The sequence below is a fragment of the Sciurus carolinensis genome, chromosome 17, assembly GCF_902686445.1.
Source record: "Sciurus carolinensis chromosome 17, mSciCar1.2, whole genome shotgun sequence".
Taxonomy (NCBI): Eukaryota; Metazoa; Chordata; class Mammalia; order Rodentia; family Sciuridae; genus Sciurus; species Sciurus carolinensis.
Genome location: NC_062229.1, coordinates 32,581,120 through 32,606,640, shown reverse-complemented (window position 1 = coordinate 32,606,640; position 25,521 = coordinate 32,581,120). Strand labels below are relative to the sequence as shown.

General features: G+C 40.3%; 1 protein-coding gene across 2 annotated transcripts in view; it reads left to right on the top strand.

Annotated features, from left to right (window-relative positions):
* The window catches only part of Stac (SH3 and cysteine rich domain), a 147,174-nt gene that overhangs the window by 104,771 nt on the left and 16,882 nt on the right, over window positions 1-25,521 (top strand). For both annotated transcript variants that reach the window (XM_047531460.1, XM_047531459.1), the window contains exons 7-10: window positions 3,683-3,747; window positions 5,038-5,126; window positions 24,145-24,196; window positions 24,297-24,434. In XM_047531460.1, the coding sequence (XP_047387416.1) occupies window positions 3,683-3,747; window positions 5,038-5,126; window positions 24,145-24,196; window positions 24,297-24,434 (344 nt within the window). The remainder of the gene's footprint in view (window positions 1-3,682; window positions 3,748-5,037; window positions 5,127-24,144; window positions 24,197-24,296; window positions 24,435-25,521) is intronic.

Sequence of the window (25,521 nt, the reverse complement as noted above, 5' to 3'; positions counted from 1 at the left end):
GAAGTTAGAAAATGAAATAGAATAAACCCAAGGCAGGCAGAATAAAGAGAGGAAATTATTAAATTGCAAACAAAAATCAATGAATCCTGAATGATTTTTTAAATAATAAAACTTACCATGTGGGGCTGGGGTTGTGGCTTAGTGGTGGAGCACTTGCCTAGCCCAGGTGAGGCACTGGGTTCCATCCCTGACACCACATAAAAATAAATAAAAAAAAATCAAGGCTTTGCATCCATATACAACTAAAAATAATTTTTTTAAATCTACCATCTATAACAATTTTAAGGTAACAGAAAGAGATGAAACATAAAGCAATGACAAAAAGGGAGAACATAACAGATGCAAAAAGAAAATCAGAGACTGTCATTATCAAAATCATACCAATAAAATTCAAAACGTTTTCTAGGGACTGACCTCAAAAAAGATACCAATGACTGAAGGCTGATTCGAGAAGGAGTCAAAATAGAAAATGTGTTTCTAATCCTTATAGAAACAGAATCAATATTTAAAATTTTGTACAATAAAAACACCAGGCCCATGGACAGGAGTGTTGACTGGGGCGTCTTCACCTAACCAAACTGTCTTCACCTGTGCCGAGAGCTATGGTCTGGGCACTGGCTACACAGAGGAATTTGTGTGGAAGCAGGATGTAACAGATACACCTTAAAGACATCTTCAAGTCCTAAAAAAGGTCTTACATGTTTGCAATTCCATCTCTATGACTTTATCCTAAGAAAGTAACTGTCAGAGATGAAGAAACAAAGATGTGACCTGGGACCTTGTTTAGTGACTTAAGTATTACAAAAATAATATCCAATAATGGAATTACACGAATTTTGGTACATCCAAGCAAAAGACTTTTCCTAATGATATACTCTTAACTTGGATACCAAATAAGAGGGAGATCTAAATTAACACCAAGGCCATTATATTCATGGTCTATATAATTGTTTAATTGTATTTGTTTTAATTAGTTGTACATGACAGTAGAATGTATTTATACATTTTGATAGATCATACATACATAGTGTACTCTCATTTTTCTGATTATACATATTATAGGATCAAAAATATTTATACATGTATGTGTGCATAAATATAAATCTGAAAAGCTGCACACCAAGTATGAACTGGTTTACCTATGAATATTGGGACTAAGTGAAATAGTCTTTTTTACTATGTATTATTTTTTGTATAATAAAGTGGGCTTAAGTTAAAAAAAAAAAAAAAAAAAAAAAACCGGCCTAGATAACTTCAGAAGTAAATTCTCCAAACACTTAAGAATAGACAATTTCCAGATTACATAAGCTCTTTCAGAGGACCAAAAAGCAGCAAGGAGAAAGGGCAGCAGCATTCTCTAACTTGGTTTATGAGGCTATTACAATACTGACTTCAAAACCAAACAAGGGCGGAGAAAGGAAAATCACTGGCCAGTTTCCCTCCTGAATATAGATGCAGAAATCTAAAGCAAAAATCCTAGTAAGCTTAATCCAGTAATGTTTTTTTAAAGGGTTTTGCATAATAACAAAGTTGGATTTATTCAAAGGACCCAAATGTGGGTCAATGTCAGATAATTCAACGTCGGATAGTATAACTTGCCGCATTACCGGGTTTCAAAAGAAAAGCAAAATAATCATTGCAGAAAACAGTGGTGGGCATGGGCTTCTTGGGCCTAGAAAGTGAAAGAGGAAGACAGAATAAAGAAAAGGAAAAAAGCCCTTTGGGGATGAAGCCAAAGCTAAAGATTCATTTTGTTTCTGTAACATGAGAAAACACACCTGCATCCTGGACATTGTTCTCTGAATACTCATCATGGGTGAAATGAACAACCAAGTCATTTTGCATAGAGGAATTTAAAGCACCAAAAATAAAGGGTATATGAATAATTTTCAGCACAGTTCACAAAAATGATACAAGTTTGAACCAGAGGGCCAGATGGAGATTTAATAAAAAAAAATTAAAATAACTTGAAATTATAATACTGCAAAATCATTGCACATCATATAAATATATGCACAATGTAGCTCACCGTTTTAGCCCCAGGCCAGAATTTTCTAGGAGGATTTTCTTTGCATGTTTCTATATAAATATCTAATATTATTTTAGAAGAATATAGTTTAATATGTATAGAATCAAGTATTTGCACCCAGATTTCAGGTGATCACAGAATTCCAGAAAAAGGTATTGCTGGACTCAGCTCCTTTTTCAACTTTTTAAACACCAAGCTGAGTGACCTAGCACTGAGGCAGTCAGGGTCCCTGGAATTGGGCTGATCTTCCAGGTACCCACAAACCACAGATCTACCAATGACTGCATATGGGCTTCCTAGGCAGACTGGAATTGCATCCATAAACTCTGGAACTATAAACTGAGTAGAATAGATATTTAATCAACTTCAGGACTTTTACAGGGGCTCTTGTTCTGACGCGCGTTTTCCACCTCACTGTTGTTGGGTCTATTTTAAGAATAGTAGAAATTGTCAACGCACTAATGAAATGGGTTTAGAGATTTCCATGGTATGCCTTCCTCTTTCTGCTGATATTTACTTTATAATCTGAAGGAAAATAAAGGGAAGAATAAAGTAGTGATGTGTTATTTTAAACATCAAGTCATCCAAGTGGTAGACTTAGCCTACACAATTCTACTATATAAACTTGGAAACATTTGCCACATTTTTGCTTAAGGAAGACACATCTGGCCACAATGTTGGTCTCTGGGGTAGATCTGGCTGATCAAACTAGCTAAGGCAGAAGCCCCTGCCTCCATCAGGAATCTCCCACAGCTCTGGATGTGGACAGTGGGAACACCTGCCTGTTTTGAGAAGGCATCGTCTCTATCAAAGTTCTACATGGTAACTACTTAAATGTAAAAGAAGAGCATTATACATCCCAAGAATACACTGAAGAAAAACCAAAGAATTTTCCCATGTGTTGAAAGTAAGAGATCAAGGAAACAATTTGAAGTTTAAAACTAAAATTTCATTCTTCCCTAAACAGACATTATTAACTCATGTACATATTTGACTGCATGACTGATGTGATCCTACAGTGTGTACAATCAGAAAAATAAGAGATTACACTCCAATTTATGTATGAGCTATCAAAATGTATAAATGCATTCTACTGTCACTAATTAGAAGAAGTAAAAACTTTTTAAAAAATAATAAACAGGAAAAAAACAACTAACACTTTAATTTGTAAAATAGAATATACATGTCATTAAGGAGCTAGAATAGGGATTTAGTATAAAGATTCTGGTATTTAGAAAAGTAGTTAAAATGCAAATAAATTCAACTCTACCTCACCCACCATCCCATTAGGGAGTGATTTGATACATTCAACAAAGTTGAAAGGCATAGTCTTTGCTCCTGAGAAGAACACTACCAAACAGAACCAAGTTTTTTGAAAACTCAGTTGCCCAGCAATGCAAGGAAAAGTGCCAGCCAGGTGTGCACAGAGGTTGTGGGAGTACAGCAAAGGTGCTGCTGAACGCTGTGTGGGGAGACAGGGGGTGTCTCATGGAAGAGGGCATGAAAGCTGGGTCACTGAGGAGGAGGAAAAGGCAATGAGTAGTGAGGCAGAAGCTATGGTGCATGGAATAAAGAAAGCAATATCCTTCAGTCATGGTTCCCAAATATGGCGACTGGATTCATAAAGCACCCACTTTCTCTTGTCTCCTTCAGTGTTTACGTATCCAGAAAATGGCACTGACGATTTCAAAGACCAAGCAAAGAACATAAACCACCAGGTATTTATGGAAGGCACAAAAGACAGATCCGATAAGAGCACTTAGATCAAACTGCAGGTCACCACCCAAGTGGATCATGGAATCCATTTAGTGGGTCCCAGGCTAGCATCTTTAAAGTATGAAATAGAACAATGTAGCATAATGTGCCATAGAATAATAATGTGGATTAAATGGAAATATCACAGTACGAGGAAAAAAGGATAAATGTGCTGTGTCTTTTGTTTCTGTCATATATGTTACATATATTGGCATATAGTACATGATGTATAAATTATAGAATTATGACTATATAGTATATAAATATTTTTTATATTTTATATGCTCATTTGTTTGCATGCAAATAATTATAATAAAGTAGAATAATATTATATAAGGAAACTGAGCTTTAAATAGCAAACTAAAATAGACTAAAAAGGGAATATATAGTTGTGTGAAACTTTCATCTATTATATACATGTATAGTACATACTTGTTATATGTTCAAATGTAGTATGTAGTTATGTAAAATAATATATTGTTTAATTTTAATTTGTGTATTATAAAATATAAATGTCTCTATAGCATCAAAATTTGGTTAGTAATAATAGCCAATATGTATGTGGCACATACAAGTCTCTTATAGTCCAAAAGTTGGGGACTCTAAGAAAATCTACCTAACAACCCTGTGAAGGTCAGTTGTGCTAATGCATGTCCCATAATGTCTGGCACACAGTAAACTATCAAAAACGGTACTTTTATGAGCATTATTGCAAGATTTCATCATCAGTAGATGGTGGTACATGATATAAACTGAATCAAAATCTATACTTTTTCCTCAGCATCAATGAACTAATAGCCAGATGAACCTAATGCCCTTTGATACACTAGATACTAGCTCTCAACTAACTGAATGCCTGTTTTAGGAAGTGAGAATTGTTTATTACTGTTCACAGTTCCCTCTTTCGTTAGAAAGACTATTCCCATTCCTGGGACCAACCCTCTGACACTTTTCATGAACAACTATATCAAAGAAGACAATCATACAACTATATAAAGGAAAATTGTAGTATTTCTGACAATGAGTTCCAAATAATTGTTTTCAAACTTTTTGATAAAATCTTCCTCAGTTAAAAGTTTTTGAATAAATCTAAGATTGAGAGAAAAATCATTAATAATGGCTACATGTTTTAACATCTAAGATCCATACACTGAAATTACATTGTAATAACATCTCCATGTCCTGTTTTCTTTCTCTCCTCTCTTGAATTCTTCCTCCTTCCTTCTCTTGCTTTTCTTTCTTTTCTCTTTCAGGGACCTCCTTCCAAAGACCCATTACAGATGAACACCTACGTTGCCTTGTACAAATTTGTACCACAGGAAAATGAAGACTTGGAAATGAGGTAAAAACATTTTTTTTAAAGAAAGAAATCTTTAAAGTCAATGTTTTTCCCTGTGAAAAAAATAATTCCATCTGTGCTTTGGTGCAGTGATTCTTAAATGTTAGCATGTATCCAATGATCTACAGGGCTGTAACACATGGATGCTAGGCCCCATTCCCAGAGGTTCTGACTCAGCAGGCCTAGGGTGGAGCTGGAGAATTTGCATTGCTAGCTAGTCTGCAGGCGGTGCTGATGCTACTGGTCCAGGGACCATACTTTAAGAAGCACTATTTTAGCATGTGGTCAACAGAACCGCTAATGAGAGTTTTCAGGAAAATTAAGCATTAAAAGCATTTGACATCCAGTGAAGTCTAATAGCAAATCAAAACAAATTGCATTTAATCCACAAATTAATATTGATGGAAGAATCAAAATGAAAGCTATTAGTCAACTGGGACGCATACACTTCATGGTCATTGAAACCCTTGGGAGGAAAAGGTGAGTATTAAACCTTTCTCCCCACCAAAGCTTGAGGTTCCTGGTGTTTCAGAGGCAGTCTAGCTAAAGTCAGTAGCAGGTCTCACATCCTACTTGTAATGTGACCTTAAACAATTTACAAACATTTTATTACCCTGATTTCTTTATTTATAAAAAATTAACAATGGCCTCATCCAATTTAGGGATTTGTGAGGCTGAAATAAATAAAGCACATACCATTTTGCCTAATCATCATAAACACCCAGGAGTTACTGCAATTTTTATAATGTGGCATTTTCACTGGCCTATCTCAAGGAAAAGGCATGGCTCCTTTCCTCCAATCATGGCCCTAAACCATGAGTCATCTCAGGAGAAGGCTTCTGTGTTCTCCCACCCTAGAGCAGAAGAGGCTGCTTTTCCAGTCAAGTGAGCCCCTAAAGATTCATTCTTCCCTCTTCTCCAAAAAGGAAAAAAAGAAGAAGAAAAGAAAGATCAATTAGTACTTAAAAACTATCCAATTGCCAGAGTTCTGGGGAACACCCTCATTTGGAGGTGGACTTTGCTTGTCCAAATGCCGTGCAGACCAGGTTAACACTTACCCATCACTTCCTTCAGATGGCCACAGGAGACCTGGCCTCTCTCCCCTGAGCTCGCTGGCTTTCCACCCCTTCAAGCCTGTCTCATATGTCTCCTGTCCATCTCCCACTTTCCCCAAAGCCCCTGTAAAGTTAGAAGAGATTCACTGAAGGACAGCAATTAGACCCCACTTTCTAGGTCCCCTATGCCATCAAGGTCAACCTCTGCAGCTCGGCTGCCCTCATGGTGGGTACAGCAACCAGTGAGACTCAATCGCTGATTGGTTTACCCTGCCTCAGTCTGGCAACTTCCCCTGGCTCACACCTCAGGGTCAACTTTGTTTCAGTAATAGTTTGAAGTCGGCTTCCAAGTGGTTCTCCAGCCTTTCCAGAACAGAGTACAGGGCCTGAATACCGACTCCTTAGTTTTGTTCAGACTATTAAGTTCTTTTGTATTTCTCCATCATTGGGTAAAATTGCCATGTTGAGTTCTGTGGCTGGAGTTGTAAACACTACCCCACCAGTTCTGACATCATCAGGGCAGGAGGAGAAGATGGCAGGTATCAAGTGCACCCTATTCATCAGAGATAAGACAAGACCATGATTTGGAGGGAGCCTCCTAGGCGTCTCCTGAGATGATGGTCCACCATTAACCACCTGCAGATGGAGACTAGAGTGACATATTATTGCTTTGCAATAAGTAGAGCATATTGAGTCCACCTTGAGATTGTCATTTGAGTGTCTAAAATTTAACAACTCCCTGTTGTACAGGTCCCACTGTTGTTGTATAATAGAAAACTACTCTGAAGTCATCAGATTTAAAAAAGCAATTCCAGAGAAATACAGAAGGTTACTGGGGATACCAAGGAATGTCTGGCTTCCTAGCGGTGGTCATAACTTTGTGTGCTTATTTTAGTTGGTTGCAGGCTGTTAAAAGTCAAGTTGTCTGGTCACGATTCAAACGTTTACAGTCTGCTTCGAGGCAAACAGGACTATTCATTCCCAGGAGTGAAATGTCTGCATTACATGCACTGCAAGATTGGAGTGATAAATCACACTTTATTTATTTATTTATTTATTTTGCCTTGAGATTATAGGTTCCCATTTTAAAAGCCAGGAACTTGATTTAGAATGTGTAAGGCAATGCTTTGGGGATTTGGTATAATTCCTTGAATGAACTGGGGCCTTGTGAATTATCTTTTTCTCCTCCAACCATATGGGGAAAAAATCCTTTCAATAAAATACTATTCTTATCCACCTGCACTCTGATCTGGGGAAGCACGCTGGGTATGGTCCTCAGGAAAAAGAACAAAGTAGTAAGAGTTCAGGGAATGATAGGAGTGTGAACCAAAGGACAAAAAAGGCCCCAATGCCAAAGCCAATCAGCATAAACCACTCATTATAAATCTCCCAATAATAAGGAAAGTTCTTTCTACCAAAGACTAAGGGTCCAGACCTCTGCACAGACCTCCAGACTCACCTGTCCACCTGCCTACCCAGCAGTGGATGCAGCAGTGCAGCTCTGCCCTCCCTCCTGCAAACCTGCTTCCTAGGGCAAATGATGTCACCATCTGCCCATGTCACAAGCCAGTCAGGGAGGTGTCCCTATTCCTCATGTGACGCCGTCCAGCAATTTGGCACGGGAGACAAATGAGTAGTGAGACTCTTGAATTCGAAAGGGTTTATTGATGATTCAGAAACCTGGGAACACGGAACTCAGGAGAGCCGCTTATATTCCCGAAGGAATAGGCAAAGGGTGGGACCAACGGTATCAGGCGAGGAGCTCGCTGTCCAATCACGGTAAAGGTCAAAAACGAGCAGGCATGAGCAGGAACACTCGGGAACACATGTGCACGTGTTGTGTGCGTGGACTTAATTGAATATGGCCAATGATAAAACACCTGGGTGTGTCTATGTTAACCGACTTCCTCACCGCAGATGTGATCAAAACAACTTCTGGCTGGCTGCCAGGCGCCATCTTGGCGTAGTCCACATGGCATAGCCCCCAACATTCATGCTCCACGTGTGTTTGATGTGCAATTTCTATTTGTTTCCTGCCTAAAATCTGTGATATCCATCCCCACCTTCACCTCTTGCCTGGATTGTTGTGGAAGACTCTACCTGGTCTATTCAGGTCATGTTTCCCCCTCCCATTTCTTATGGGTGGAGAGTACTCTAAGGTGACAGTACGCTGTTCTGCATGTCATCTAAACTTTGTACACAGTGGATTCAGACCCCTGTCCCTCCTCTTTCTAACAATAGGGCATATTATCCAACTTCTGAACTCAGTTTTCTCGTTGAAAATAAGGATTATCAGGCCTGCCCTTATAGGATGGGTGTGATTCAGATAATCACCTCTGGTACACTGAAAACCTTAAAATGTTCATTCCAACCAGGTCTATTTAATACTCCATAAGTAGATGCTTTCTTTTCAGAATTAAGAAATTGGGAGGGGGGAGAAAGAGTGGGCATCTCTTTTAGTCAGCTTTTTCACTGCTGTGACTAAAGAACCCAACCAGAACAACTATAAAGGAGGAAAGGTTTATTTAGGAGCTCACAGTTTCAGAAATCTTAGTCCATAGAAGGCTGGCTCTATTCCTCGGGGCTCGAGGTGAGACAAAATGTCATGACAGAAGAGTGTGGCCAAGGTAAGCAGCTCACATGATGATCAAGAAGCAGAGAGAGAGACTCCACTCTTCATACACAACATACTTACCCCATAGCCACACCCCCAATGAACCACTTCCTCCAACCACACTCCACCTGCCTCCTGTTACCGCTTAGTCAATCCCATCAAGGATCAATTCACTGATTAGGTTAAGGCTATAGCCCAATCATTTCCCCCCACAAACCTTCTTGCATTGTCTCACACACTTGGAGCTTTTGGGGGACACCTGACATCCAAACCATAACAGCATCACTTGGCCTGGGTTGAAGTCCTAGCCAAGCCACTTGCTCAGCTGCATGACTCCCATGAGTCCTGCTAAAGTTACACGAGCCATCTGAGTCTCTGCTTCCTAACTTGTAAAAGGAGGTTAACAAGGTGACTTAGGCCTACTCAGGACACTTATATATTTGTTCCAAATTCTCCAGAGTCCTCCCATGGCCCCTGCATAAAATCCAGAATATTTTTGACACTTCAAGACCTCCAATCTCATCCCTGGTGACCTCTCTGTTTCATTCACACTCTCCTTTTTTTTTTTTTTTTTTTTTTTTTCCTTCTTCAAAAGGAGCATACCACTTGCCAAGGGACTTTTCTTCCTCAGTCTTCTTCCTTCCTGCAACTTCCTATCCATCCACCATCTCCTCCATCAAACACACACCTACACACTGTGCCCCCTGACCATTATTCATCCACTTGATCACAGCTCAGAGTTCACCTCCTTGGTGCATCCCTTCCTGATACACTCAAGCTGGATTAGTTTCCTCTATAACATACTTTCATGACACTCCTTTTTTTTTTTTTCATTCAAAGCATTTACCTTAACTTGTATTTTTATGCTTCTGAAATTATTTGGTTAATCCCTATCTCTCCTATAAACTCCATGGGAACAAGTTTGTAATTACTAACCCTTATAAACCTGGAGCATGGTCTTGAAACCTAGTTGATGCATAATATATAGTAAATATTTGATGACCAAATGAGCATTATGGAAGTGATCTGAACTCATGCTGGACAATTAGTAGGCAAATAAAGTCCATGGTAATAGGATGGAAACAATAAATGAGGATGCAAAGCAAGCTAGAAGCTTTAGTTAGGGTCTGTTTCCTGGAGGAGATGGTCCTTGAGCCCAGTGAATATCATTTGTCAAGAAGAAATTGTGAAAGGGGAGACCAAAAATAGCCCACAGTCCATCTGCAAATATCAAAGGGTTGAAAGCAACCAGGAAGATGCTCTGCTAAGCCTTTGCTGAAGCACTCAGTTGGAGTGGGAGCTCAGGGAGGTAGAGCTGGTTGCTACCTGCCAATTCTTAGGGCAGTGAATGCCCTTCTTCAAAGTACTGAGGTCTCATACTCGGTCTCCAAGTGCTGTACAAAAGCAGAGGCTTCCCACAGTCTGCTTTGCTGCAGTTTCAGTGCAAAATAAAAGCCATAAATTCATTTGCTGTGGGTGCAACATTACCCAACCCAAGCTTTAGAGCTGACCATGGTGATTTTCTCTTTCCACCATCACAGGCTACAGTAGGAGACAGCAAGGTGGCGGGGCAGGAAAAGGCAATGCCAGATAGGCTAGGTCTGGTTTCCGTTCTGAGGCTTAGTATTTGCATTCATTTGAGCAAATTTTAATCCCTTGGAGCTCTGTTTTCTCCTTCCTAGGGAGACTGAGTATTAAACAAGATAATATAAATAAAATGTGGGATTTCATGCCCAAGATGAAGTGAGGTGCACCACATATTTTAGGTAACTTCTCTTTATAATTTGCATGTTTTCACAATATCTTTATTTCATAGTCTTCTGAATAAACTCATTTACACTGCCCTGAAGACACAGCAGAGGAAACACAGTGAAACACCCTTTCTGGGCTTCCAGAACAACCAGGGAGACTTTATCTAATTGGTCCAGCAATAAGGAAGCTGTGATCCCTGGTACTATCCTCAGAGTAGGTTTTGCAGTTGCTGAGGTGACATGCTGTAGGTAGGCAGTTTTACCACTGACACCTACCATGTGGTGCCATTGTTCATAGGGTCTGCCATTGTTCATAGGGTCTCCCAACCATTGTTGATGAATGGAGGCCTAATAACATTAAAAAGTCACCCAACTTCTTCTATTGGGGTTTGAAAAGGTAACCTGTAATTAAGGATCTCAGACAATTTATAACACTTATTGTCAAGTTTTTGAAGAGAAGAAATTACACTTTAAAAACTACCACCTCAATTCATGAGCAAAGCTCTTTAAAATGCTACTTGAAATACAAACCGGAGAAGCCTTTTATAATAATCATGACAGTGGGCACTGGCATCTCTGGCATCATGCTCTGCCCCATGAGTTCACACAGACTGAGTCAAATCATTTTTCTGCCCACCTGGGTGTGTAGGTGTGCAATGCACTCACCTATGCACAAACTCTCCCATCCACACTCACCATCATAGTCAGATTCACACAAATTAAGCTGCATGCTCACAAATGTGCACACATTCATATACTCATGCATATGCAACACAGGTTTATTCATACATGCACACACACAAACACATGAGCATCATTAGATGCAGCTTGATAATCTGTGCTTAGCTTTATGATGAAAGTAAACCCTACCTTCAGCACTTGCAGTGTAACTCATCCCAGTATCCTCGCTGTTTTAGGATTCAGAAGTCTGCAAAACAGAGTCATAGAGTTACGATTTCTTATTCTCACCAAGGCACCTTTTCGTTCAATCAATGAGAAAACTTTCTATCCCTTTGCCATGTTGATATTTTATGTAAATAATCAGCAGATGTAAATAACTCCAAGTAAATACAAACCCTTAAAGCATCTTAAAGACTCTGAAATAAAGAATTGAGAGCAAATAGAAGACTGAAAGGTTAAAATGCATATTTTAGTACCCTATAATGCCTATTCCTAAGAATTCATTTCAGCTTTCCACATCTAAGTCATTTTCATTTTTATTAGTTCTTCCCAAACAGATTTATATGATAACATTTTTCATAAGGGGGAAAAGAGACAAGGAAAAAAAGAACTTATTGAGCTGACAGCAGAAATTGCTTCCCCAATATTAGTAAATTCTAAAAAAGGTACAAATTAATTGCCCCTTCAGTGCAAGTCAGAATACCTAAACTGGGGAAGGGGGTTCAAGGAAAAGCATATCTTCTTTTTAACCCCAAATAAGGATATAGATTCATGAATCACCAGCCTCTTGGAAGCAGCATCTCATTTTCCATGAACGAGTCAATGAAAGCAGGCAATCATGGGTCTCATTAACTAATATTTGCAAGAACCTCTGGAGATGTGATAGCCTGAATTCATCTCTTCCTGCTTTTCTCAAAGCACAACTTGAAATTGAGTTGAAAGTGATTTTAACCTTTGTATGACTTTCCAGGATTTGTTCTCAAAGAGCCCAAGGGGGTCACAGGGCTGGGGGCAGCCAAGGACAAGAAGTTATAATTCAGTGTGAGGTGTTGTGTGTGTCCAGGATGCTACAACACACCTCAGAGGGTCATTGAAGCAGCCCTAGGAGCTCAGGCAAGGTTTTGCAAGAAGGCCACATCCTCACTAAGCTTCCAGAAAGAAGAGAGGTCATGGGTGTCTATGAAGCCTGGTTATGAGCAGTCAGTTCTTCTTTCCCATAGGGAAAAGGAAAAATGGGTTAAACTTCAGAGCAAGGAACTACTTTAAGAGGTACAATACCGGGATCAAATGCAAACCCCATTCCAGAAAAAGTTGGTGATATTAATTGCAGGGGCAGAAGTCTATTAGATGATTGTTTTCTTTCCACTCTTGATGCTAGAAAGACTGACTTAGAATTTGGTAATGCCTAGTGAATGGACACACGGCTGTTTAGTTCATCTCCCAGTGAGACAATTTATGGAGAACTGAGCCCCAGATCTCACAGGTAAAAGTAGAGGCTCACAGCTGGAGCCCAGGGAGGCCAACTCCTCCATCCACTGACCCACAATTCCATCCTATGTCAATTGTGGTAGGTTTCCTCTCTGAAAACATTGACAATTTTTTGTAAGGAGTTATACCTATGTTTTAATTGACACATAATTGTATTTGTGTGGTTCATTGTGATACATCAATAAGTGTATACAATGTCATTGATCAGATCAGGATAATTGGTATATCACTTCAAACATTCATTTCTTTATGTTGAGAATCTTCAAAATCCTCCCTACTAGCTATTTTGAAATATGAAGTTAAATGTTGATAATCAAGGTTACTCTACTGTGCTATAGGACACTGGAAGTTATTTCTCCTATCCAGTTGCATACCTGTACCCTTTGTCCCTCCTATCTCAATTCTTCTTTAGTCAGTGGATTTAGTCAGTGTATTGATTTATCCCATGTTGGTCACTCACATTACTTTTTACAGTAGGGTTGTTAAGTCTGACCCATAAAACCAGGAATCTTGTGTTCTATAGAGTGGGTTCATAAAATGTCACTTCTGTTAAAGGACAAGTTCTTGAGATAAAATCACGGTTCTCATGCAAATGTAAAATGAACATGTGTCAAAATTTTTATTTGACTAATTAATTAAAGAACCAATAAGATGCCACACCTGTTCAAAGGAGAATTTAGTGCATCACACATCTGCAGGCAGTGAGGAATACAGATGTGAATTTACAAATGGATGCAAAACTAGTCAGCATTCTTAGGATGGATATGAATGAAATAACTGATGAAATCCTACCAGACACAACTCACTTGCATTTCTATGGACAAGAATGATTTTCATTATTATCAGTTTTCTATAGTTCTCATGAGATGTAAAATAGTCCAGAGGCATTGAAAGGGGAGAAAATAACCTGAAAGGGTATACTAGACAGGTCACCAGATCAGTAATTTTTCTGCCTCTTGCAGATGTCTTTCACAATTTCTCCCAGTATCCCCTTGAGTTCTTTTAGCAAATCTGTGAGGTCACCACAGCAAAGACTAAGACAAAACTCTGCTTATAATGGTAAAGTCTCTTGCTACAAACCATAGTACTCTCCTGAAAAATATTATTAAATTCAAGATTCCTGGGCTCTACCTAGACCTACAGAATTAAATCTCACTAGTATGGTTAAATGCTGTCCTGGATTCTGGTTGTCTGCCAGATTTGAGAACAACTGTGACTTATCCAAAGATATGCAGTGGGCCAGTGGCAGACACAAAACCAGAAGGCAGGTTTTCTGGTTCTCTGTCGATGCTCCGTGCACAGGTCTGTGTTTGATTTTTGACCAGTGACTTACTACATTCTAATGTCCTTCACCTTGCATGGTTTTCTAAACTCTCCATAAAATAAGAAAGTAAGGGCCCTTGAGACAGAGAAAGACAGAAAAACACCCCGTTGGTGTCTCGTTCCCATTCTCTAAGTACATTACTGCTTGGCAAATGCATCAACTTAATTAAAGCTAAATGTAATTCTAATGCACCAATTTGATTTAAAAATAATCTTCACAGTCACCAGGACATCAAAATGCAATTAAGGCTATTTGAGGAAAGTCTCTGATGCATATTATGTTCTGATGCTGCTCTATGTCAAGAAACCCAGATCTTCCCGAATGTCACTAATGTAGTTAGCAGCCTCCCTCTCACTCAAATGCCTCTCTCAATTAGGTTCTGGAAAGCGTGATCCATGACAGTTCAGGAACATTTACCAAATTCCTTCCAAATGGTCCTTTAGCTAAATACTCTTGCTGGCCTACAGACTTGGGAAAGTGCAAACAGTCTTACAGATAGTAACTTAAGACAAAATCATACCGCAAAGTTCAGAAGTTCCTGATTACCTACTTGCATGCCAAAACTGTAAAAGATTCTGGACCAGAATAATGCAAATTGTGAAATGGGTCTGCTGAAAATTTAAGCAGTAGGTCTAAAATTAATGGAGTCATTTGACTGGTTCCTTTTTCTGCTCCTATTAACTTGGTTTTGCCCTGATGCTTTTTCCCATTAGGACATCTGTTTTGGCTGAGCAATGATGCTTGCCATAAGCTTGATTTGGAATTCTTTTTGTCTAATGAATGTGAAAGGGTATGACATAGTAAAGATGGCCCATAATGCCTGCAGAGTAAATTGGACAGTTCTGATGAGTTTTGACAAGGCACGAGTAGTACAAGAGGCAGCTTGATTTAGTGGAGTTAATCATGGATTCAAACCTTGTGTCTAAGCAGTGGATTCTCTCAGAACCTGATTATTGTATGAAAATGCACTGGTCATGCCCAGTTCACTCAGTGAACACCACGGTCCCCCTCCAGGTTATGTTCTTGTCCCCTTCAATCCTGCTAACATCACCATTGTAAACAGCCACTTACAAACTGGAATAGCATGTCCAGCTCCCAGTCCCTAATATACCCCTTGTGGTCATTACCTAGAGTGGAGGGGTAAAGGGACAGGAGTTAACATGAAGACAGGGAGAAGCTTTTCCAAAGCTCTAATTACACTACAGACCAGCATCTGAAGCCACTGAAGTCAAAGATTCTCATTAACCAACTGGCCCTGCCAAAAACTTACTGGAACACTCACTTAAAAGGTAGTACAGCCTGGCACAGTGGTACATGTCTGTAATCTCAGCTGAATCCAGCTCAAAGCCAACCTCAGCAACATAGCAAGAGCCTGTCTCAAAAAAAATGTTTTTTGGGTAAGGGCAATACTCACTAGATCTTCTAATTTTCAAGTGAAATATTACAAGCTTAGGAGAAAAATAGCATTTTTATTATATTTCATTCACCATGCCAAAGACTTCCACATATGCTTTCTCATTTAATCCACATAGCAACATTGCAAAGTAAATATAGATCATAACATATTTATTATGCATAACACATAAGCATAAAAATATAATTGAAATAGCTGAGACTCAAACAGACTTGTGTGTTTGGAGATTTTTTTTTTTGTTTGGGATCAATTCCATACTTGGTTTTATCCTGCTAATATTTGCTTCTCATTCACAGATGAGACCCACTATAAATTAGCAGCTTATGCATCTTTATCCTTTGAGATTATCAAAATCCTGAGGGCCATAATTATGACTTAACAATAATGGACACCATCTGTTGTGGACTGATCTAAATGTGCTGTGCAAAGTATTACTGCATTTAGTCTTCAAAAAATTTTTTGATGATATTGCACTCAGAGTTAAGAAAACTGAGGTTTAGAGAATCTTTTTATCTTTGTACTTCCAGTGCACACTCAAGAACTAAAATATCATAAGCACTGAAAAAATATGAACTTGACTGTGCTATAATCTCCTTTGACTAAATAGGCAGAGATGGAAGAGTAGGGAATGACACACTTCCTCTGAATTCCTAAATAGTCAGTACATCCAAAATGTTGCTGAAAGCAGAATCCTTGTCACCAGTGCCAATTCAATAAGGAGGACACGGTTTTGAGAAAAAGGAAAAACAAGTTGTATTGCTTTGCTAGCGAAGGAGAAACACAGAGGAATCCTTTCCCAAAGGTTGTGATTCTGCGCATCAGGAGGAACAGGGGGATTTGAAGGAGGTCTTCAAAGGCTACGTTCCAGGTGTGCCCTGACAGGGGGTCCCAGGGCACCCCGAAGGTGTGTTAACATTCACTTGTTAACTTGGGAGATATTCACTTCCTAGACCCTCTGGTTGACATCTTCTTCCTGTGGAGCACAGATGCTCAGGGTGATCTTGTTCCCTGCCCCCAGGTTAGGGAGGGGGAGAGGGGGAAGAGGAAAAGGAAAACAAGTCCCATTTAAAAATGAACCTCAGAGCTATATTCAAAAGGTGAAGTGGACCACTGTTACAGAATCATTTAGAAAGCAAAGAAGGCCCAGGATCTTACTGCATTGTGCTTCCCAAAGCAGAGCCAGCCTGAGGTCTTGGGTTAGACGGAGGAAAAGGCGTTCACTGGAAGCAGTGACCTGCTCAGGAGGGTGTCCGTGTCTCTACTTCTGGAATCTACATGGGGAATGGAGAAAGGCTGGGCAGTGGGGCCTTAGATCAGCTCTAGGAGCTCCCAGCCATACCACCTCTGATGCTCTTCATGACCCCTGCAGAAGGGATCCACACAGCCAGCCAGGCTCTGTCCACACTGTTCATACCCGCTGTGTACTCTCGACCTGCTGAGTCCCTAAAGTCAGTCTACCTGGTGATGGAAGAGGTGGGTTCCAATGCCCATGTGGGAAATTGGGAAAGGAGAGGGGCAGAGGGACTGCTGAGAATGAGCCCAGAGAGCAGTCATTAGTCTAGCATATGCCTACAAGTGGTCACACACACTCACAATAAACCATGTCCTCAATGTGAAGCTGTAATTCTACAGCTAGCTTTAGGTGTTTTACTTCTATTCTTGCTAGTCCACGGTGTAAGAACCCAGAAACCACTCCAGACGTGGGAACTCACGCAAGAGAGTTTATTAAGCAAACAGGCAGAGTGTCTTCCTGCAGGGTAAGAGAGAAAATGAGAGGAAAAAAGAGAGAGAGAGAGAGAGAGAGTGCAAGAGAGAGCGAAATGGAGGAGAGAGCATGAAAATGAGTAGGAGAGAGAGAGAAAATAGCAGGGGAGCTATTCTTAAGCAGTGGAATTCCATGGGCTAACAGGGGACCAATAATGGAGAAGGTTACTTGCAAGCTGACTGATGAACCAATAGCTAGCTAGGATCTTCACACACTGACAAACTAGGTTGTAAGTTGGGTGGCAGGGAAATGACTGTAGTGTAAAGGGCGGGGTAGCAGCTTTATATTATATTATACATGGTTCCCTCACCATTTCAACATTTCCCTTTGTTAGGGTAACTGACACAAATATTCACAAGAGACACAGTTCTGAGTTCAAGCAAAGGTGTATTGACAGAGAGAGTCTGCCAGGCTGCCCCGCTGCAAGGAGCAGCAGCCTGCAGAAAAAACTTCTAAACTATATAGTCATGTACAATAGAGTAGTTAAAAAATATCTGGTCTGGCCCTGTGACTGTTACTTGACATCTTTGCTGTGGTTTCAGTAGTTAGGGACTCTTTCAGGGTGGGCCTACTGGGAAGGTCATGCCTGGGCGGGCAGGTGCTGATTTTCAAAATGGAGTTACTTTGGCCTAAAGACCTAACACCCATAAATTATGGTATTACCAACCTGAACATTTTCCTCTGGGCCTATGACAAATTTTACTAAGCAAGCTAGAGAAAAGGGCCTGTTGTGGTGCTATGATTTGTTTTCACCAAATATAGGAAACTGATGCTTTTATTGTTATGAATTGCATTATACTTTGTGTCATGGTACATAATTCTGACTTTGTGTCGTGGTGTATAATTCTGGGTTACAGTGCGAGCAAAGCTTCGGTGTGTACTTAGAGGGCTCTGATTGAATTAAGCACAGAGGAAAATTTTTAAGTATTTGAAGTCTCATCAGATTAATCCTAAGAATCTGAAAATAGTGAAATGATAAAATCTAGACAGAAAGGATTAGGAGCATAAAATCACCTGAAAGAAAGAGAATAAGTGTTAGGCCAGAGAAGGGCTTTCCTCATACCTAGAATGTGAATAAAGGATCTTTCTGCAGAAAGGGGTTCTGTCAGGCACACGAGCATGAAGAGGCTATAGGCAGAGTCTTGCACTGGCCACATCTGTCCTCAGAACAACCAGGCAGAGGACAATGGTAAGCATTAGGTAGGCCTCTGCGACCCAGGGACCAGTAGCAGGGCTCTATGAAAAGCTGCTTAGCACAATGTTTTAATTTAGTTCTTTGATGGCACAACACAGCACACCAGCACCATGGCAGAAGAGAACTAACTTAAGGGATTAAGAGGGAAGGGCTGCCAAGAGTGTCACACAGGGTTTGTGCCTGGGAATCAGGCAAACAGTGGGCAGGAGCTGCAGGGGCAGCTTATGGATGGCAAGCCATGGGGTTTGCTTGGGCTCCCTGTGGACTGACTAATTTGAATAATTTACAGGCTCAAGAGCATAGGCCTTTCCCTCATTGTCCAGCCTGTCCCCAGGGTGGGTGGTTAAAGCTGGTGCACAATGATCCAGAGTGGGAGAGCCTTGGGAAGGGAACCAGCTGAGAGTACAGACTTAATCAGCAGCTTAAGAAGGGGACCAGCCTGTAGGACCTCAAAATTGACCAACACATTACAAAAAAAAAAAAAAAAAAAAACATTATTACAGAGTGGTTTTATCTTGCATGCATATGCAGATGTAACACCAGGAGCCCAAGGTGGAAAGAATTCTGAGAGCAGCTAGTGGGAAAGAATGCTGAGATTGTTAGGTGGTTCCTGGATGGGTATGGGGGGTATAAATCCCACAGTCACAGGTTTGCTGATTCACATTTTGAACAGTTGTTGCCCCAGAGCAAGATCCTCCCTGCAGTGACAAGAGGCATTAACTATCTCTTCCAGAAGCTTAGACTATTTGACTAATCTCAGTAGGAGTCCACTTCTATTCTTTATGGTTATCTCCTATTTATTTCCTTCACAACCCTGGAGACCACTTAAAATTGTAGATGCATTGATTATGGTATGCATTTGTTATCAGTTATATATTTAACATTTGATAAACATTTGTTAACAAACGGATACTTATTTATTATCCATCTTTCCCACTGGAATATTTGTTCCAGTGAGGATTTTATTCACCATAGTTCACGTAGTGCCTAGTTAAATGGCTCTTTCAGAGTCTGCTCTCTGTAAATATTTGTTGAATGATGGGGTAAACAAACAGAAAAACAATAGTAAAGAATACATGGTTGGGACTGGAGTTGGGGCTCAGTGGCAGAGCGCTTGTGATACCGCCATTTACTAGTGACGAGTTCTGCTTCCTCAGGTATTGAAGTATAATATCAGAAAAGCACGCCAAGGCAAGCAGATTAAGCAGGTTTTATTTAAAAGTAATAATATAGACTTCTCCCTGGAGAGAGAAGGGGGCCATGGCTGATGTTCTAAAGTCCCAAGAAGTGAGCACACCCTACATCTTTTGTAGGTGAAGGTCTCTTTTGTTCTCCAGTTCTCTCCCTTCCTTATCTCTCCTTCCTGCCTACCCTAACTAGGTCGATTTTGCAAGTGAGATGCAAAAAGTGAGAAGTGGATGGGCAGGGGGAGGATCAAAGTGATTAAGCCAGGCAAGGGCCCAGGGGGCATTAATTAGCAGCTCTTTGCCTGTAGTCCCTGACAAGAACAGGTAAATTTGGTAATCAATGGACTCCAGAGATCCTTAGCATTCCATTCTCCCAGGGGCAGTCTTCAACTTCCAGAGGCAGATGACTTTTATGGCCTCCATTTCCTGGATTTGACCAGATTCCCTATTTCTACACCAACTGCCTGTCCCCAATTCTATCTTCACTTGCTTAGCACCTGGGAGGCACTGGGTTCAATTCTCAGCATCGCATATAAATAAATAAAGGTCCATTGCCAACTTAGAGAGAGAGGAGAGAGAGAGAGAGAGAGAGGAAGAAGAAGAATACATGGTTGAACTTCACATTTAACTGTCCTCACTCACCAAGCAATTTTCTGATGCTGGTGGAGCTTTTTTATAAGACCAGACAGAAGCCACCTCACACTGTCAGGAGTATGTCTGGTATTACTATAAACTTAAATCCTCTATTCCATATTCTAGCATATAGTTAACAGCATGCACTCGGGACCATCCACTTCTGGGCTGTGCAGAGTCTCTAGCTAGACTCTAAAATCCGAGGTCCAATTCAGCCATCTCTTTCTTCACCCTCAGGAACAGTACCTCCCTGGTGTCCAGCTCTATTCTGTACTTGAAATTGCTACCAAACCAGCAGCTAAGTCATTGTGTTTGATACTGACACATGGTTTCTTAGGTTATTGGGTTAAATAAAATCTGCTGGAGCCTAGAAGATTTTCCACATTGATTTTCATCCTTGCTGCTTAATTAAATCCCTCACCTGGGCAAGAGTGATTTTCAGCCACCTCACTTTCTGTAGCATCAGCATGCGACTGTGACTGTAAGAAGACTGAAATGCCAGTTGTGTTTAATGCTTCAGGTGCTACAAGCCTGTTATATTGGAATCCCCGACGAAGATAGATATTAACTGAGAATTGAAAATGACAGCAGAGGAGATTGAATCAGAGTAGCAAAATGAGCACACAAATCTGCTTTCTCTCTTGCTCCATTTCCTAAGAATGTCCAAAAACATCTTTTTTTCTTTTCTTTTTTTCATTTTCTTTTATTTATTTATTTTTTTTTTTTAAGGATACTTCCTTAACAGTCTTAGAAAAGAGAAAGAAGGCCATAAGAAAACCAGAAATTTCGGGACTCACCTGGCAGATTACAGCAAATGCAATTAGGGTGAGAACAGTGAAGATGTCCAGAAACCAAAGATCACTCAGGAAAAAAGCAGCTTTAGATGTAGGAGCACATTTGAATAGACACAGAAAATCCAGGGAAAACATGGGGGACATCTGCAGCAGACTGATTGCATTCATGGTCCTAATTCTTCACCTCTCCCTATATTCATGCCCTCTGCCCCAAGACTGCAGTTCCTTTCACACAGAGGTGGAACCTGTTACCCCATCCCTGGTGTCTAGACTGGCCTTGTGATGCTGTGGCCAGTAAAATGAGGCAGAGGGACAATGTGTCTATTCTGAGCCAAAGCCTTAGAGGCCCTTGTGTTTGCATGTTTCCAGTTGCTACTCCTGAGTCTCTGCCATTTGCCATGAATGTCCACCGTCACCCTGGGGTCTGTGAAAACTGGAACAGGGCAAAGTCACCCAGCCAACAACCAGCCAGAACCAGGGCATTTGAGTGAGCCATGAGCGTCTGTGTCTGTTTGTTACAGAGCATTTTTGAAGCAGCATTTAACTGATAGAACCCCAACCTTTCATACCACAACATTACTGCTTATGATGAGCAATTGGGAGCAATGGCGTTTGACTCCAGATCTAAACCAATACCTGTATTCAAAAGAAAGGGAACCCATGCTTAAGGAAAGCTCCCTCATAGACCCCTGAGAAAGAGGAATTGTGTTGAGATAACACTTCAGAACTTCTAAAGACCAGAGAGAAAGGAAAGATAGATCTTCTTGGGAGGAAAATAAACAAACTGACTTTTCTCACCAGGGTTAGGTAGCAGAGGAGGTCCCAAGACCACTTGATGACTCTATTTTCATGTTCACAGAAATGAGATGCATTGCTTGGCACATCTCACTCCCTTCAACAGGACCTGTAGACAGCCCTCATTCTTGGGAGAGAGACCCAGGGCAGACAGAGACCTGTAATAGCAGAGAAGGCCACCCAGCTGGCCATATCCACCTTCCTCATTTTGGTCGTTAATATACAGAGACAGCCAAGAAATGCCAGGCATTCAAGAAGTCCTTTAACATGAAGGAGAAGTAATAAGATAAAGGTCAGGCCAACTAATTGTAGAGGAAAAACTTTAATAAACGAAAGGAATAGTGTCTTTCAAAATATAATAGTCCCGAAAAGGTTCATTATAACATTGCATTCATCATAGAAAGCAACTGTCAGATATCTTTTCAGAAAATAATAAGGAAATACAGCCTCAGCAATGGAGAGAGACCATGTTTCAAAAGAGAAAAAGAAGGGGAGGAATGGGGATGTAGCTCAGTGAATGGAGTGCCTGAGTTCAATCTAAATCTCTAATACCAACAAGGAAGGAAGGAAGGAAGGAAGGAAGGAAGGAGGAAGGAAGGAAGGAAGGAAGGAAGGAAGGAAGGAAGGAAGGAAGGAAGGGAGGGAGGGAGGGGGAGGGAGGGAGGGAGGGAGGGAGGGAGGGAGAGAAAGAGAGAAAGAAAGAAAAGAGAGAGAGAAAGAGAGAAAAAAGAAAAGAAAGAAAGAGAGAGACAGAGAAAGAGAGAAAGAAAGAGGAAGGAAGAAAGAAAAAGAAAGAGAAAGAAAAAAGGAAGGAAGGAAGAAAAAGGGAGAGAGGAAGGAAGGAAGGAAGGAAGGGAGGGAGGGAGGGAGGAAGGAAGGAAGGAAGGAAGGAGAAAGAAAGAAACTAACTTCAGGAACTAATAAAAAAAAACCTTGAAAATTAATTATTTTTCCTAAAAATACTGAATTTTTTTTTCTTCAAAAATTCTTAGCATTCAGATAAATAATAGAGGAGTACAGACATGAAATAAATGAGAAGGAAGATAAAATTGAGAAGAAAAATTAATAAGGAAGGAGAAAAAACAGGAAACATAAAAGAAAAACAAAAGGTGTGGTGGAGGGATCCAGAAGGTCCAATATGTGTTGACTAGAAGTTTCAGAAGGAAGGATGAGAGAAAACAGTGAAAGATACAGAAGAGAAAGATTTCCAAAGGGGAGAGTAAGTCTTAGGATTACAAACACTCCAGCAAGTGCTGAGAGGAAGGAGTTAAAGCACACATGCTCTCTCTCTGTGCTCTCTCTCTGTCTTCTCTCTCTCTCCCCCAACCTCTTCCCCCTCCACACACACACCTGGATTAAAAGAAAGAAAAAAGAAAAAGCAAAAAAGTGGCAAGAAGGGAAGTAGGACTAAGCAAAATATGCTAGATTTCCAAGACGTTATTGAACTGATAGATGATCATAAAGAGAATAACCAATTATAGATGTCAGTACTAAATGAAAAATACCTCAAAACACCAAAGGCTGAATGTTCTCTCTGATATGGGGCTGCTAACACACAAAAAGGGGAGGGAAGAATAGCAGTTCATTGGGCTAGACAAAGAGGAGAAAGGGAAGGCAGGGAGCGTGGGAATAGGAAAGACAGTGGGATGAATCGGACATAACTTTCCTATGGTCATTAATTAGTACATGACCAGTGAACTCCACATCATGTACAACCACAAGAACGGGATCCTGGGGCTGGGGATATAGCTCAGTTTCTAGAGTGCTTGCCTTACATGCACAAGGCCCTGGGTTCAATCCCCAGCACTGCAAAAAAAAAAAAAAAAGTGGGATTCCCAATTAGAGTAAGTTATGCTCTGTGTATCTGTAATACGTCAAAATACATTCTACCATCATATATATATATATATAAAAAGAACAAATAATTTTTTAAAATACATAGACACAGCTACATATCAACTATGTGTGTGGAAAGGGATCTCGAAAGACACACAGGGATGGAGAATTGTGCGACAGACCCTGAAGGGGGAATTGCACCTTGAAACTTCTCAACTTCTAAATTTTGGAGTCTTTTAATGAAAATGTGATCATTTATGTGTGGAAATGAAAATAAGGATTATTTTTTAAATACAGTGGAGAAATTGTGTTTGCTATCTATCTTGGGTGGGAAGAATTGGTAAAAGTCATGTTTATTTTACTCCTACTTATTGTAGAATTGTTTGCATTAATGAAAAACTTGTGGTTTTAAAGTATCATATACTTCTTGTGTTTTTCATTTTTTCTTCCTCCTACTTCCCCACCCAACTCATTCATTCTGCATTTTAGGCCAGGAGACATGATTACACTTCTAGAGGATTCCAATGAAGACTGGTGGAAAGCAAGTATTTTTCTTTCTTTAAAAGGAAAAAAATTATTTGGTAATTATATAATTATGATAAATGGCACAATTAGAAGTGAATGTCTCCTTTTCCTTTCAGGGAAAAATTCAGGACAGGATCGGCTTCTTTCCAGCCAACTTTGTTCAGAGAGTACAGCAAAACGAGAAGATTTTTAGATGTGTTAGAACCTTCATTGGGTGTAAGGAGCAGGGGCAGATAACGCTGAAAGAGAATCAGGTGAGCAAAGCAGACACACCACATTCCAGGTATGACTGACCAGCATTACATACGAAATATATCAATCCGGATGAATGAAATTACAAAGTATTCCATTTGAGAAAAGATAATCTCACTTCAACCTTATTAGCATCCTTAGGATCTAAAACACAAAGCCAAAACGTAGGGAAGCTCACCTGATAGTGTCTGTTCACCAGAGAAAACATAACTTCATGGTGGCAGTGAGGAGTCCTGGGCTTTTCCCTGGGGACCACTGCTCACATGTAAGCGACTACTCTAGTTTGGGCTCTGTGTTTGTGCCCACCAGTGTGCCATCATTGTCTCCTGGGAATACTTTGATGTTACTGTATTCCAAGGTCCGCTGCATTTGTCTCCATCCTAACTACTCCTCTTAAGCCTTTTTGTCCAGACTCCAAGCCTCTACCTGTTCCCTGAAGACGATGACACCTTCACATCACAGCATAGGACATAGACAAAAGATAGATGACCAAGGACATCACAGGTCCACCTGCTGGACATCTCCCTCCCACTAATCTAGACATGTCTGTCACCACCTTGCTCAAGTGCTATTCTTGGATGTGGAGTTCTTTAGGAAGCTGTCAATTTTCCTGAGCCCTCTACATCGATGTCTTTAAGGACCTTGCTTCTGACTTCCCCATCTCATCCCCAGAATGTTGATAGAACCACCACCACACAAGTCTTTGTTCTATTCTTCCTTTCTTTGTCTTCTTTCAACTGAGAGAGGACTGTCTTCCACCTCTTCTTGTCCACAGCTCCCCTCATGTCATGCTGGATAGCCTCACTACAGGTTAAAAATATGCTCTGATCTGCAAGACTGTTCTGGATTTAGTAGGAGAGGATTTAGGGAACTGGAAATTAGACATTTCTTTTCTCTCCCAATGAAGTCTCACAGTGGACTTCAGTCTCCAATTTGGAATTCAAAAGCTTGCCTCTCTTCCTGCATCCTTGGCATAATAATTCTATTATTTCCCAAGGCAATGAATGTCACTAGTAGAAAATGATGAGACTGACCCCACAAGACAGTACAAAATGAAAAATGCATGAATAAGTTTAATGCAACTATATC